The sequence below is a fragment of the Dermacentor variabilis genome, chromosome 10, assembly GCF_050947875.1.
Source record: "Dermacentor variabilis isolate Ectoservices chromosome 10, ASM5094787v1, whole genome shotgun sequence".
In the NCBI taxonomy this organism is placed as follows: domain Eukaryota; kingdom Metazoa; phylum Arthropoda; class Arachnida; order Ixodida; family Ixodidae; genus Dermacentor; species Dermacentor variabilis.
Genome location: NC_134577.1, coordinates 11501646 through 11518209, shown reverse-complemented (window position 1 = coordinate 11518209; position 16564 = coordinate 11501646). Strand labels below are relative to the sequence as shown.

General features: G+C 39.6%; 1 protein-coding gene across 7 annotated transcripts in view; it reads right to left on the bottom strand.

The window, feature by feature from the left end:
• Window positions 1-16564, bottom strand: part of bt (projectin protein bent) — a 243329-nt gene that overhangs the window by 131057 nt on the left and 95708 nt on the right. For 4 of the 7 annotated variants that reach the window (XM_075671547.1, XM_075671549.1, XM_075671550.1 and 1 more), the window contains 7 exons: window positions 14343-14620; window positions 11935-12783; window positions 7526-7632; window positions 7331-7449; window positions 6207-6443; window positions 3388-3540; window positions 1521-1560 (listed from right to left, as the gene is read on the bottom strand). In XM_075671547.1, the coding sequence (XP_075527662.1) occupies window positions 1521-1560; window positions 3388-3540; window positions 6207-6443; window positions 7331-7449; window positions 7526-7632; window positions 11935-12783; window positions 14343-14620 (1783 nt within the window). Of the gene's footprint in view, window positions 1-1520; window positions 1561-3387; window positions 3541-6206; window positions 6444-7330; window positions 7450-7525; window positions 7633-11085; window positions 11350-11934; window positions 12784-14342; window positions 14621-16564 lie in introns of all 7 variants that reach the window. The other 3 variants (XM_075671553.1, XM_075671548.1, XM_075671554.1) reach the window with 3 other exon arrangements.

Here is a 16564-nt window from a genome sequence, read left to right as displayed (position 1 = left end):
ACGAAGTGCAAACTATACGACCAGTACAACCCTAAGCACAAACTACACAACCCGAAGATCATGAACCAACAAGCCCAAATTTCCACTATCTTGAAGAAATACATTGTTATGCGATGTTACCTGACACACTGGACTGCAACCACAAGTGAGCACTCAGAAGAACAGATTTTGCAAATGCGAGCGACTGTACAATGGTTGCATATAAACTGTTCACTCAATCCATTCATGAACTCTGCTGTTAACTCTATCACGAGGCTTGCAATGATTACAATTCAATGATAAAATTGAGACCCTCGCCACTCCTTGTTGCAAAATTGTTAAGGTAGCTTTTTCACTATACAGTTGCATAAAAACAGTGCCACACAAGGAGCACATAGCACAGATGGTGAAAAATAATGCCTTCTTTCTTTATGCTTAATGTGAAATGGTGCTTCTACATCGATCACAAAAATATAGCTCACTAGTCCTTATTCAAGCTACTGGTAGCGTAGCCAATTTTTAAATTGGCAGCTATGTGGCAAAGTAGGAGTATTTATGAGGACTGGTGATATGGCTCCCATAATATAATATCCCATAGAATAAGCAAAATGTCAGCATGCACAGCTTCTAACTCTGCTTTGTTTTAAAACCAATTTTAGCCGACATGAGTTGGTCAGAAGTGCAATGTAGAGAGAAGTGCAGTTGCAAATAAGAAAAAGGCCAGTTTCAAATTGCCTATGGATGGGTTTCGTTCGTTTGTCAAATGTTTGGTGGTCGAGCCTCGTGCATTAGGAATGAAATCTCACGTTAAGTTTGCACGGCGGCGTCAGACACATAGGGTGAGGTGCATCTTTATGCTGGAAACCACACAAGAAAAATTACATTATTTATACGGGTCAAAATATGGTAATTAGAGGCTGTACACAGCATCCCTGTCATGCCAGACTGCATTGCACAATGCCTGCAAATTTGTCACAGGGATCAGAAAGACAGATATAGCTTCGTTATATGCAGAGGAAGTCACAAAACTAATGTTGATCACTGCAGACACAATCTCAATGAATAATGTGTTTATTCCTAGAATTACTAACAGGAACCTGCTGAAGCAATAGAAGCACAGTGGCCTGTACCAGAAAAAGTGTAATGATGTTGGCCAGCAGTTAGGTTACTGAAACACAGGGAAAAATAAACAGTGCAAGAAAAAGGACGGTCTGGAATATGCAGACACAGCAGAGCATGGCCTATTATGAGTTTTGTTTGAATCATCAGTGCAATCAGCAAATTTGTGATTTAAATGAAGCATAGACAAATGTGATGAGGCATGGAAAAGTTATAAGGGAAGATGCCCAAGAAAGAGATTAAAGTGGATAAAGAGGATAAAGGAGGCATGTGACCCATTATTGGGTCATGATGCAAACAAATTGGGACTTTGAAGAAAGCTGCTACAGTAAATGAGTTAATTAGAACATGACACTTCAACAAGTGCCACTGCTTCACGCTTTGCTGTAATGGAGAATGTTATCGAATGAAAAAATTCCCACCTGTGTTTGAGCATTGCACGGAAATCCATGCCACTTTCATCTGAAACAAATAAGTGCAAATATTACATGGGAGACAGTATAAGTAAATATTCGTCACGCATCATTTTTTATGGAGAATAGTGCGATGCACAATGGACAAGAAAGAAGCACAACACAATTGCAGACTGACAAGAGCAATTTAGTGAACTAACACAAATATTTACTACATAATACACGCACAAGTTCATTACAACCACTTGCAAGATAAACATTCAAGTAATTAATCTCTAACTTGTGTAGCATGACAGACGACCTTGCAACACCCATGTCACCGAGCTTATGAATAAATAATGGGTCAGCGATATCACAGACAGTCTTACCTTGGTGCCTCAACAACACCTTCATACCTGACAGCAACGGCCTGCATTCTTTACAGTGTAGGGATAAATTAGAAGAAAACTGCCTTTTCAGTGAAGCTCTGTGATCTCTTAAATGGTTATTTGAACATCCCCCCGCCTGGCCAATCTATCACTTCCCACAGGACAAAGGAATGTGATACACCAAACCCTTCCCACGTATGGTCAATTATAAACATCAAATATAGTCAAGATCTTTTTTTACACGTTTGTGTGCCACGCAACATATATTCGTGTTTCTGTCAGTAAACCTTGGTTGTTAATCTGCACGTATGTCATGCTTCTTTCTTGTCCGCTGCGTGTTGCGTTATTCTTCATTGGTATGGAATACCAACTCGGCCAAGATTCCGTACTTATAATGTACATTTTCTGTTATATCGGCATAAAGAGTGCCTTAACCGAAGTATGCAATAAGGACAAGAATAAGTGCGCTCAAGCACGTCTCAGTGCCGAAAGGAAGGAGCCAATAGTATGTAAATTTTTGTATAAATTGCACAGTGTATGCATTTTTGTGTGGACCATGCAAATTATCTGAGCTTATCTGCAAACTATCTAAGCTCTAGTAAACCATCTTTTAGCCATTTACACAGAGTGTACACATCGAGCACTGCAGTAAATAGAAATTCCACTCACAAAAGTATGAAATAATGGAATTGTAATTAGTGCAGGAAACTTGCTTTAGCAGGAATTGTTGAATGGTTAGATTAGGAGAACATTTTGGTAAATAAATGTATACACTTGGTATGGGCAAATGTGATCAAAAGTGTGAATGAAGAAAATAGTGATGTAGGCAAGTTATTTATTTATTTATTTATTTATTTATTTATTTATTTATTTATGTATTTATTTATTTATTTATTTATCACTACAAAGCAAGACATGGTATATGAAAAATGTGATAGTGAAAGGCTCTGGAGTAATTTGGCCCGCCAGTTTCTTTAACATGCAACTAAATCAGTATGCAAGCATTATTGCTTGTGTACTGATTTATTCAACTGTGAACTGTGTACTTATTATAGTGTACCGCTTACTGAAATATGGCCTCAGCAGCTGGGAATCAAACCCACAACGTTGTGATCAGCAGCAAAATAGCGTAAGCCACTCCTGCAGGTATGTTTGAAGTGTCCCAGCCACCTTGTGCCCCCATGATCCCTTCATGAAATGCTTTTGGTAGGATGAAGTGATATACTCTCATTTGTAAGTTTGCAAAGTGTTTCGTTCAGAGTAAAAGAACCCTTGCAAGAAATTTTTTTTTCCCATGAGCTTGAGGATAACTTATGCAGGTTTCAAGTAGTAATAAGTCAAATCATAGGGAACTTGTTGCTGTGGTTACCACAGCAGACAATGGCACAGCTTGATGGTGTTTAATTGTTGTCATGAGGAATTAGTTGTATGCAATGGGCTCAGGTGTCATGTGTTATAGCCAAATGCATTTGGCTGCTTGGTTGATGTGTGTCGCTCAACCCACTTGCCTTGCAATGGATTGCCAGAAGCAGGAATCAGGATACTGCTTTTGCGTCTTGCTGATTTCTGTGTCAGTGTGGCACCGAACTTCTGCTTAACATCAGCAATGTTTGTGAGTGGCTGTATCTTTGGAATTGTCTTTTGTATAGTCTTTTGTGCCGCTGTGTTGTGAAGATGAAGTGGCAAAGGTTATTTCAAAGTATTATAAAGTCAAACATATCCTGAAAGCAGTGCAAAAAATTTTTAAAAGTAGGCTTCTATATGCAATCAGCACTCATTGTGGCAAAATTGTGAGTTAAATGGTTGTTACTTTGCATTTGCAAAGTGCCTTATGATTGCTTTGTTATTCACTTTGAGAAAGTCTGAAATTAAGAGCCAACCAGTCAGCAGCCTAGAGGAGGCCACCTACCTACATATTCACGAAAGAAGCTTACTGAACTTTCACAAGGAGTACTGCGCTGGGTCCCTCTAATTGCCACTTCAGGGCAAATATATAAAAAGTCATATGTCACATAATTTCCATGTCTAATAATGCATATAACTTTCAATCATATGGGTTTTATATGGAATCTCATACGATCATGTGGAACCATATGGCAGTAAGAACCATATGGGTTTTATACAGGGCTGCATATGATCATATAAGATGAAAAATTATGGGGCATATGCTTTTTTTAGAATACTATGCTTATTTGTTTGACCACATCAGTGCTCTATAAATGATAAAATAAATGCAATTAACAACCATATTTAGCAGGTGGATGTATAATGAGCAATATCTGTTGATGTAAGGAACACAGGAAAATATATTGCAGCTGGTCAAGCAAATCAAAGCCTTCACACTACATATTATGACATGTAAGGTAGTACTTACTTGTTATAACTCGTCATAATCTAGCTGGTATGTTAATTATAACTATTCAGATGCCAGTTAATTCTAGCTGCTATTTCTAGCCCATTCATCATAGCCTCATTATCATTAAAAACTTAAATCAGCATATGATAGCAATACAGTAATATCAAATTTCAAATGTTGTTTTTCTTGCATTTTCAAATGTGAAAATCATACCTAAAACCAGAAAAATATTTAAGGTGCACGTAGAAAATTAAATGTTACACATAAAGTGTGCCTAAGAAACACTTACTAATTTCAGATATTTGCATCAAATAATTGATTAGAGAAAGGACACCAAAAAATATTAGAAACATCTACATGACACTCTGCTGGTGCCATATTAAACAACCTAGACATTCCCCTTTCCCTGCATTTTTCTTACACATATTGTGCACTAGCTTTCAGAGTATTAGACTAACCAGAAGTGTAACAAAATGAGGGCAGTATTTAGGTTTGTTGGCGCTTGGTGGTTCAGTTGCAGATATAATGTCTGAGGGGTAGCAACACTTGTAAAGAGTGCAGAGTTTGTCGTGTAAATGTATGTGCACACATACACAAGATATTTCATACAATGAAATGCAGGTAGCCACATATAAGATGGTTGGGTTATACGAAAAGTATAAATAAACAACTTGCCATTTGCAACTACAACACAAATCAATATAGCCAGGAACACTGAAATAGCATAAGATTTCCCTTCCAAGTTTGATTTCAAGCCTTGTTAATATTCACATAAATTTTCCGTTAAAGATTAGCTGTCATAGCACTTCATTGCGTTGGCTTAGAAACAAAGACCTTATTAAGCGTTCCCTGTCACTTTGGTTCATGCGGTAGCTTACTGAAGGCATGTTTAGCAAGAAATCTAGAAAAAAAAATTCTTTTCTTTCTGCCAACTGTAAAGTACACCAAAGTTGATTGGCTTCTGTTCAGAGGCATGTCAATACATATAGATTGCCCTGCTGCTACAGGTATAAAAGTTGATTGGCTTCTGTTCAGAGGCATGTCAATACATATAGATTGCCCTGCTGCTACAGGTATGGCATACGAATTGGCATGTTTCGTAATGTAGCTTGAACTGCCAAAATGACGCACTTAATGTTTAGAAAATCATCCATTTACCTATTCAGAGTACTAAATTCTGGATAAGGAGAACATCCCGTGTTTCGCAACAATTCACTGAAGAATTTGCAAAACGTTACTGACTTCTCAACTCCTATAATGCAGCTGGAATCAATGTTCAAAATCTACCACAAGCTCAGCTTACAGATTTTGTATGATTCCTTATTTATATTTTATTAGGTGGTTTATTGTGGTATACTATTTTCATATGTTTCAACCTTGTTTATGCTATGTGTCAAGCATATGTTCTGTGTGGTATAATATGTATTGATTTGTATGCACAACTAAGTGTTGTGTTTAACCCGAGTGTCAAAAGCACTTCAGCCTGCCCCTGTACAGCCATTGCCCCAGCTTTTCAATTTACATTGAACGTAAAGAAACAAAAGAAAAAGGAAAAGAAATTCAGTAGCAATTTAATGGTAATGCGAGAGAAATGCATTAACATTACATTGCATCACTTTGAGGTCCTGCATACACAATTTAAACTGCGTTCACTACATTACAAAGTGTTGTTTAGGAGCTCACTCGACACACATCCTGCCTCTTTAAGGAGCGAACAGCAAATGACAGTGGTCTGGAGCAAACCATCATCAATTATATATATATATATATATATATATATATATATATATATATATATATATATATATATATATATATATATATATATATATATATATATATATATATATATATATATATATATATATATATATATATAGTGCTATCCCGCTCTTCCCACACACACTTATTTCCACTTTGCCACTCCTAATGGTCATGCATCAAAAAAAGAAAGGCGACTCAGATACTCACCACTCACAAACAGACTCATGGTGACAGAGTCCTCGCCATGTTTGTTGTAGGCAACTATCTTATATTTGCCCTCATCAATACTCTTGGCCTTGCGGATGCAGAAGCACACAGTGTTCGTCTCGCCATCCGTGATCACCTTGTAGCGGCCCCCCTCATACACCTCGCCCACACCCTTGTAGAAGCGAAATTGAGGCACAGGGTTGCCCTCCACCTGAACCGACAGGTAGGCAGTACCACCTGCGAAGATGGTGCAACACACATGAGGTAAACATAAGGTAAATATGTAAGCAGCGATTGGTTTCAAATAGTATCAATGCAGTGAATGACAAAGTCAAAAGTGGCAGGCGGTGGTATAAACGATTCAGAACCCTTATGGGCTCCTTGTTCATAATAAGTAGACCAGTCAAGTCAGTCATCAATTTCGACACACAAATTATGGTGTAGTGATCATGAGTCTACTCCTGGCATTTTGCCATTTACCTTGAAGATAGTTCAAGGTGTGGTCTAAATATGTAGCAAGTGATTGCTGTTAGTGCCTGCCACTGATAGTTACTGGGACGTTCTCTCTCATTCTCCCTTTTTTCTTTTGTGGAAATGTTTAGCGCCAATACTTTCTCAGTGCTTGCAATTTAACCATAGGAATTTTCACATGCACCTGCTGTGGCCAATTAGACAGGGTGGCATAGAATGCTGCTGTGCTACATTAAAAATATCAGTGCTTCCATGCTGTGTGCCATCGCGGTGGCATTTAAAAATGCAAAAGCAAGACAGAATACCACACTGATGGGATAATACTTCCATGCTCAAGAAAATGGGACACATTCCACTTGAATGAGGACATTGTACCACTTTACACTGAGCCACATGAAAAACATAGGAAATGATTTGATTAATTACATTTCTTTTCAACTATAATTTTCAACTTTTAATTTTTCTTGATGCAAACAATGCTTCCCGTTTAATTCATGTCATACTGAATGAAAATTAAAGGCACTGCAAATCTAGAGATGGCAAAAGATGGATGATGTAAATTTAACCCATCTCTGAGCCTTAATCTACTCATACAATATGTGGAAGGCAGGTTATGAAGAAAGTGTATGCTTGAGCAGAAGCCACATTGTCACCTTCCACAGCTGTGACATTCTCCTGGTAGTCCACAATGTTGGGCGGTCCTTCTTCAGTTTCAGGAATAGGTCGCAGAGGCGTGGATGGCTTTTCAACCTTTTCTTGCAGCTCTGAGACACTGAGAGGAACAGTAAAGTCAGGATATGATAAACATCATGAGCTAGTATGGACAGCAGGTGTTAACAGATTCTAACCTGGCCCGTCGCATGTCAATACTGGAACGGCGCCGCTGCCTGACTTCAACCATTTCACCAGGCCGAAGTTTCTTCATTTTGCCAGCCTCGTCGACAACCATTCCTTTCTGTCAATGGTGAGTTAACACACTGTTATTCATCGTGAGGACACTTTAAATTGCTTTGTCTCTGCTTCTTCATCTTTCTTTTTTTTTTGCAAATATAATTATATGTTATCTACATCAGCATTCAACTTATCTCTCCCTGACATGCTTATCAACTTTAACAAGCTCTCTCTAGCATGTTAATTAACTTCAAAAAATTATCACATATGATCAGAGGCAAGATTGTAGCTGACAGGAACAAGTGTACAGAACAGACTGACTTATATTCAGTATAAAACATGGCATGCCTCATAATCAGATTGTGACTTTGGCATCTAGGACCCTGAAATTTAATTAAATTTTAATTCAAAGTATAACACATGCAGCATTTACACAAACTGCTAGTCATTACCAAGCTCTAAAATCTACACATAATATACTTAATAATAATAATAATAATAATAATAATAATAATAATAATAATAATAATAATAATAATAATAATAATAATAATAATAATAATAATAATAATAATAATTAGTTCTCATTATTCTACGTCGATGAAGGCGGCAAGAACAAACAGTGATGATCAACTGGACTAGGTTCCTGCCTCCCATTGTATGTTATCAAAATTTCAATTCAGAAGTAAAGTTGATTTACCCTCACAAGGTAAAGTTATATCTTATCTTTCACAGTACCTGAAGCAACTAAGAGAACACAAGTGAGGAAACAAGTCACCTGTGCACACAAAGAAATGGAGACATGAAACAGTTTAAAGGAAAAGCTTTCAAAGCCAGAGCAGCAGCAAAGAACGCTGGAACAAAAAGGCTGCAACATGCATTCTGCAGCCTTAGGAGTGCATGCAGTGAGTGGGCAAGCATTGTGCCACAGGAACACAGAGATTCCAGGCATTGAACAACAGCATACAATAGAGAGATAAGTGCAAAGCACACTGGTGTCCTGAGAACACCACAGCACAGAATGCAGCTGACACATGGATTTGTAAGGCAAGGGATAATCCTTGAAGCCAGAAGTGCTCAGGTACGACCTGAACTTCATAGGATCTTGAGCTGCCAGGTGATGCATGGGACATACAGTTGACAAAGGAGTGTTGAATCAGAGAAAAAGATGACAGAAATATTAGAAAATGAACAGGAAAAAAAGGAGTACAGCAACAGCAGTGAGAACATGTGACAGAGGTGCTGCAACAAGTAGAAAGGTATGAGAACAGCAACACAGTACAGAAAGTGGAACAGTACATGAGTGCAATAATGAACAAGTGTAGCACATTTAAAAAAAATGTTTTATTTTATTTCCACATGACTACGTCAGTGTCATCTGATGAAGCTGTATGTGAAAACAGTAAATGTGTAAGTGCAAGGTGTAAGGAGTGAAACAAAAGCACCTCTTTTTAGAACTAACTGATCTAACAGCACAAGATTAGGTTTAATACAGCAGAGGACATCACATATAGCCATTTTGCCATACATAATCAGAGTGTATTAGTGTAGTAATACACAATGTTGGCCAAGTTGATCCAGTATCTTGTAGTCTGAACACATGGCACAGTGTTAGCTGTGACAGTATTAAGTGTTGTGCAAATCACTGCTAGGTAGCTACAGTAGGCCTGCAATGATTCAAACTCCAACTATTTGTCTGTAAGTACTGGCTATTTCACTATACATTAGTGATGCATTCGAAAATGGGCTAATTCAAGATACATTTTCACTTGCTCTGAAACTCTCCACTTTTTCACAGGGTTCTCCTACTTGGAGAAAACAGCTTTGGCCCCCATGAGCAGTAAAGTGAAAATAATTGGCAATTGGTGAATAAATTACCAGTAGCTTACTTATACAGTCAAGCATGAAGAGTGCTCAGAAGTATGGCTAGCTGTAGGCTGATAAGACACTAAGCTTGAATCAAAATTTCTTTACTAAAGCTTAGTGTTCATGCCTTGTTACACACAATGGAAGTTAAAGGGTTGGTGTTGTATGCACAGATATAGGATAATAATATGCTGCTATTTCCTGGCATAATAAAAGAGTACATAGTGGATAATTCAAATGGACACCTGTGGCCCAAAATAGTTTGAATAAATGCTAGCCTACTGTACATAGGAGACAAGTCAAAATGACAGTTACTGACCCTCCCCATTTGGCCTGGTCAGTTGTATTTCACGCATAGATATGGATCATAACAGAACTGTCAGAAGTAAAAATTCATGCTTCAAAGCAAGGCAGCTGGATTGCTCATGAGCTAGTGCATGTAAAAATTGCTTTATAAACTGCACTTCTTAAGATGCATGAAGCTGACAACTGAAGCAAAGCAGAAGCTGTGCCGCAGGTTATATTGTGAAAGCTGCACAAAGCCCACAAAGCTTTGAAGATTATGACAGCGGCTGCCAACTGAAAAGCTGCAAGTGCTGGCGTAACTTAAAACAAAGCCTCGCGCAGCATGTGCAATGAAGACTGGCAAAAACAGCCATCAAAAAACCAAATCGGTGTCATGATGTCTTCAAGTAGCCCATGGCAGGCTCCCACAAAAAAGCGTTACAAAATGTGAAAAAACAAGGTGTTGAAGAAATGCCAAAATCGTGGCCAAGATACAAAGTGCAGTGCAAACAAAATGCTAAGCAGGTGTGGCACTCACGTTATCCACACCACAAACGGCGCTTGCCGAAACTTGAGATGAGGAGAACCACTAGCATCCGCAAGCTGTGACACGCAACAGCTGTGCTTTTTGTGTGCGCTGTTGCAGGGGGGGAAGCTTAAGCAGCAGAGAGCAGCCGCAATGAGACATTTGCCCAGCTGGGTACATAGTGGTCTAGGGAAGCCACAAGCAAGTCTGTGACAAAGTGTCCAGAATATGAAGCCAGACATCAGGAAGCAAGAGCAGTTGAAAGCCATTCAAAGACACCAAATTTGGTTGTCAATTTGCAGGACGGTAACCACAGCTTCATGCAAGCTCATGACTGATAAGGTGACAGCTTAACAAATTGTTTTTGCTTATGAGCAGCATGGTAAGAAAAAAAATGTTGTCTTTTAACTGGCACACATGCCTCCCCAGCTGAAACTGATGATGCAGGGTGGTTTTATCAACTCAGTGGTATATAAGACAGCCACAGCAAGTGTCTAGCTGATAGTACTGAAGCCTATGCCCCTGCACTTATATGCAAAAGCAGACTCCACGCAACCGTGTAAAAAATAAGCTGCAAAGCGAGGCTCAGTATTTTGAAAGTACTTACTCTGGATGACACAAATATCTAGTTTGTCACCTTACCAGCAAGCAACAGAAACACATGCGACAACTTCTTCTGGGGTATGGCTGTTCGGGGTATGACAGGAGAGAAGGAGCAACCACAGCAGTAGAAGCAGCTCTGGCTAGACTGCCAACAACGACCAGGCCAAAAAATAGGACAACACTGAGAGAGGACACTACAAGGTTAAAGCCAGGCACCGTGTCCAGCTTCAAACCAACCTCGTCGGCTGTGATGATGACAGAGCCCCGGCGTGAACCGGCAGGTGAGCCACCAGGAGAAACGGGCTCAAGCATGCCACCAGGCCCAACAGCCAATGAATCTTTCCGATTCGGTTCTGGTGTGGGTTCTTTGACGATGGGCACCACTCGCTTTGGAGGTGCTTCTACCGGTTCCTGGACTGCAATCTCTGGAACAGACTCCTTTTTCCTTGGCTTTGGCACTTCAGCAGGGCGATCTGGCACACCATTTGCGACTGGACTCGGCTGACAAATATATGAGAGTCTGTTTTGAGGCATTGCTCCATGACTGAGAGTGAAAGTACACAGTTTCACAGACAGCGTGCCTACAGTGAAGTGAGAGATGAGGATCCAGTGAGATGCTATACATCGGTGTTTTGAAATCCTGAATAAACAGCCTACTGCACTGATGTACAGACCTAGAAGAGAAAAGAGGGTTAGACATATCGCGCAGCATGCAAGCAGGCGGCTTCAAAGTAAAGGCATTGGCAAGCTTGATGCCAAGTTCGCCAAGACTGCAATTTGGCTTGCCAAAAACTGCATCTTGATGCAGGATTCAGCCAGGCACAGCATCGGAGCTCGTAAAGCAGTTAGAGCTGGGAAAAGAACAAAAGATAGCAGCTGGGGCGAGAATGAACTAGGAAAGACGACAGTAGAAGCTCAGCATTGCTGATGTGTTACTGGTTGCTTTCACGTGGCAACACTTCAGAACGCTCTTTCTATTGAAATATGAGCTTCTCACTGAGGCCTGGCCACGTGCATTCAACAGCAGCAGCAGCATTGCAGCAGCTTGAAGGGCAAGCCCATTTCACGCTGACCTTGACAGCGTACCTCAAGCATCTTTTCAGCATCTTCTACAGTCATGACGACTCCCTGGATTGTGACAGTTGCAGTTTGTGGCAGACCTACAAGCTCTGCTGGAATGTGGCCTGGCTCAGCTGCAACGCATATAGAGCTCCGTCGTCCCCTCGGTGATGGCGGCGGTTCTGGTGTCTTTTCTGGAGAGCCAGCACGTTTAACTGGCCGCATTTTTGGTTTGGGTTTTGGAGCCTCCTCCTTGGACTCTTCTTCATCTTTGTCTTTCTTCACACTCCTTTTCTTTTTGGGTTTTTTAGATGCTTCAGTGTCATCTACCGTGATCACTGGCACTGATGACTTTCGAGCTGGGGGAGATTGTAGACCTTCCAAGGGCACAGGTTCATACCGGTTCTCTTTGAACTGGAACACCAGAGGTTCGCCAAAATCCTGTTCAATATCTTCGTCTTCTGGAGGGCCTTGAAGATGGAAACCCATCACTGTCCTCGGGGATGTCTTTGATCGTGGTGACTGAGAAGGTGATGAGGTCACAGACTCCGTGTCAGAAGGCACTTCAGGTGCCAGGTTAAGAGGTGGTGGAATGCTGTCCCTCTTCTTAGGAGTGGCTGGTGGAGGTGTAGGAGGAATGATCTGCTCTGGTGCAGGCATGGTAGGTGACTTAGGAGTTTCATCTCTTCGGGGAGCCAGGGGCTCCATCTTGTCACTAGGACGTCTTTTGCCGATGGATGGCCGGCGCTCTTCCACAGGTGATGGCTCACGAATGATTTCATCCTTTGTCAGTGCTGTGACCTCGCCATTTCGCTGGCGGTCGAGACTCGTTCTGCGCTCTGGAAGTGTCTTTTTGTCGGCTTCAAGCTTCGATGGCTGCAAAGTAATGCATCTCTCATCCAGTGCACAATGAGAACCCGAGGACTCAGTGGAAGTGCCGCTGTTGCGCAGGTGCCTAGGTTGCTCAGAGACAGAGAAAATGTTAGTGGAGGAGGACACAGCAAACAATGCAACAAAAATAAAGATAAAGAGAACGTCCCCGACTAAATGGAAGCTCTTGAATTATTCTGTTATGGTAGTTCTTTTAGGACAAACATTCAGAGATGCCAAAATATTGTGCAGTTACACTTAACAAGGTCATGTGAACTTACAGCATACTTCACAAAAGCAAATCTAATCTAACAAACTGACCAACTAGCACACTAAGAAAAAATGAAAGCATATCAGTTTTTACACGGCTACAACACCTAGAATAAATTGACAAGAGACCGAGTGAAAAATCAAGACAAATCTCTATGCACACACACAGTGACACACGCACGCACATACACTCAAGGTCATCTACAGAATGGCTATGTTTCTACAGGCAGCACTCTAGAATATAGCGGTACAGCAGCACCACCAAAATGCGCAGTATATCCTGATGTTAATGCTATCGTAGCAAAAAACTACAATGCATATACAGCTAAGAACTATATATGATGTTATTAGAGCATAGCTTTAGCAAAAAACTACAATGTGTTTACAGCTAATAACTACATATGATGTTATTAGAGCATAGCTTTAACAAATGTTTTCACTTCTCTGACATTAGTAGTTAATTTGCCAATCCAAAATTGTGTAGCTAATGAAGGTTGAGGAGTCACATACTTTAGACGTATATCGCAAGGAAAGGATGCCAAACATTACAGACCAGTGCAAGCACTTAAGTATTCATGGTTTGTTTCATGGGTAGGCTTTGCTTTTTTTATGCTATTCATAAAAAGTAAAACTGTGCACTCTACCAGAGAAATAGCATGACGCACCAGAATCACCTGACGTATCAGTGCTATTAAGTTCCTATTGTTGTCAAATGGTGGCCTGCTGACCTAAAAGGCTAAGCAAAAGCAACACTAAGGTCCACAATGCTCTTACCTTCCACAGACACACACTACTTTTTGTAGCTAGATGACACGGAAAAAATTAAAAATAAAACGAATGGTGCAATAATTCCTTCAATTCCCAACACAGGAGCCAATTCCTGACTTTACCTCGCTTTCATATCTTTCGAAAGAGGTTGTTCGAAAATCTAGTCTTGTGACAAACCCCAGAATTAGGCATATGTGAACTAGTGAAAGAAGTGATGTAAGGTATCCCAAACCCCTTTTTTGCCCTGGTTAGTGAAACATGTTCAATTCATGTCCACAGTTGTTTGCATCACCTACCCTTTTGCTGCTGCAGCAAGCTCTATATCTCTTCTGCCAATCCTACTCTGTCATCACTGCCCTGAACATTAACATATAACATCTGTTCTTGCTGCTTTACCATCAACATTCCACTGTGCTCCTGTACCACTTTCTACAACTCTCATGATGCACACTGTCATATGAATAATTTTCAATAACATGCAGCATGCAGAGATATACAGCACTACTATCAAAGAAATCAAGCTGTACCTTCTCAATAGAGGGCTTCCTCTCAATGGTCTCTGGCTTCAGCTCATCTGGTTTCTTCTCCTCGGCTTTTTTCTCTGCAGCCTTCTTTTCAGCGGGCTTCTTAGCTTCAACCTTTTTCTCCTCAACTTTTTTGACCTCGGCTTTCTCCTCAACCTTGACTTCTTCCACTTTCTTCTTCTCCTCAACCTTCTTCTCTTCAACCTTCTTTGGCTCAGGCTTCTTTTCTTCTGGCTTCTTTTCTTCGGGTTTTTTCTCTTCTGGTTTCTTTTTCGGAGCATCTGAAACAGTACCAAATGACAGCAAGAGTTAAAGGTGCGCAAATCACTTTACAGTATAGCAACTAGTACTGGAAACTTTAACTAGGTCAGTACTGCCTCATTACTACAGAATTCCTGTTCGTGTGCTCACAACTGTTATCATATTACAATCATACTGAGAAGCAAGAAGGAGCCACAACGTCATTACCACTGTATTGTGAGGCTGCCCCCAATGAAAACTACATTATGCTATACACTGTACAATGTGCAACTGTGTTTTAGTGATTTGCTGATGTAAGTTTTCTGGCAGCACTGTGACCTCAATACAGGTGTTCTTGACTGTTGCTTGCCAAGAATAGTCATGCAACAAATAAACATTTTCAACATATCTTATTTAAAACAACCAAAATGTGCTAGGTGCAATAGTCACCAGCATTGCAATCCTTGACTGTACCTCAGAACAAATGTAAATCATGAACACTTTATATTTATTTAATTATTCATTTGCAATAATTTCGACGGAGAAGCAGGTTGGCTTAGTAAAGGTGAAGAAATATATAGCAGGAGTTTAACATAAAATAATACATATGTTATGATAGAATCATACCATGTATCATGTTCATAATCTTTGTCACTGCAACATGACAATATGACAGAATCATACATACTAACATGAAATACTGTGCTAGACTAAACAAGCCGATACTCAAGAAAGCACGCTACAATTTTTTTTGATAGGCACCATCATAGACAGGATCATGAAAATAATTATGCCAATCTATATGTGCATTAGGTTGCTTCAGTGAAAGCTAAAGTATCAGGAAATTGCTGAACATGTGATCCCATTATGTAAGGGTGGTCAGTAATGGTCATTTCTCATTAAAATAATTACAAAGTGTGGACAGTGATTCAGATTATGGATAATGATCAAGATAAATCTATTTCCTTACTGAAAACTGACTGCAAATGGAAATAAGAAATGTCTGAATGAGGGACTATGCATAACAGGCCAAATTTTCATTTACCTACTTACTAAAATATATTTCAGCATTATGGCTTTTATGTTTCTGGATGACAGATCAATTTTGCAATCACATACAGTGCATTTCACATGCTCTCCATTTTGTCCTCAAAGTCAAAGAAAATGGGACATCTCTTTGAATCCTTTCTAATCCAAAAGGAAAAGCATGACTTAAATAGTAATAGACATATGCTCTCCACAGCTGTAAAGTTGCTTATATACAAAGTTTGCTTGCTTCTTGCCATAATTATTGCTATTTAGAACAAGGTACAGCAAATGAAACCTACTCAAACAAACTGTTATTAATACAGAAAAGAATGTTAAATGCGATTGCTTATCTCCCTTACACTGCACAAACTAACTTGGTATTTGGTGAATTCAATATTCCTAAAGTTAATGAGATAAATTAAACCAGACTTCTGCATAGTATATAGTTAGAAAATAAACAGAATTGCACGAAGGTCAAGGACATGGCTAAGCTATGTGAAAATGCACCTTCCCGTGTTACCCGTCATCTCGAACGGTTGAAAGTACCGTGCTCGAGAACAAATTACGGGCTACAAATGTTTAAGAGCACCTCACCAAGGCTTCTTGACAAATACAGCACACTGGGCATCAATATATATGGGCTGTCTCCAAGTAAGCTTAACTCTACAGTGATTTAAAGTGGTTGTATATATACTGAATTTATTGATTTGGTATACTCCTTGTTTTATTATTGTTTTTGTTCCAGTTGAGTTCGACATTATGTATAGTTGTTGTCCTCAGTTAGATGGTAGTTTTGCAGAGTTTCTTGTATTTTAGTTCCAATTTGTGTGCACAGTGTACAAAGATTCCCAAATGTTTTCCTTTATTCTTTGTTGCTTGTATGTTTACGATACATTTCTGTTAGGCATATTTAAAAATACTGAAAGCACTGCATTAAGGTTTGATTTTATCCGATA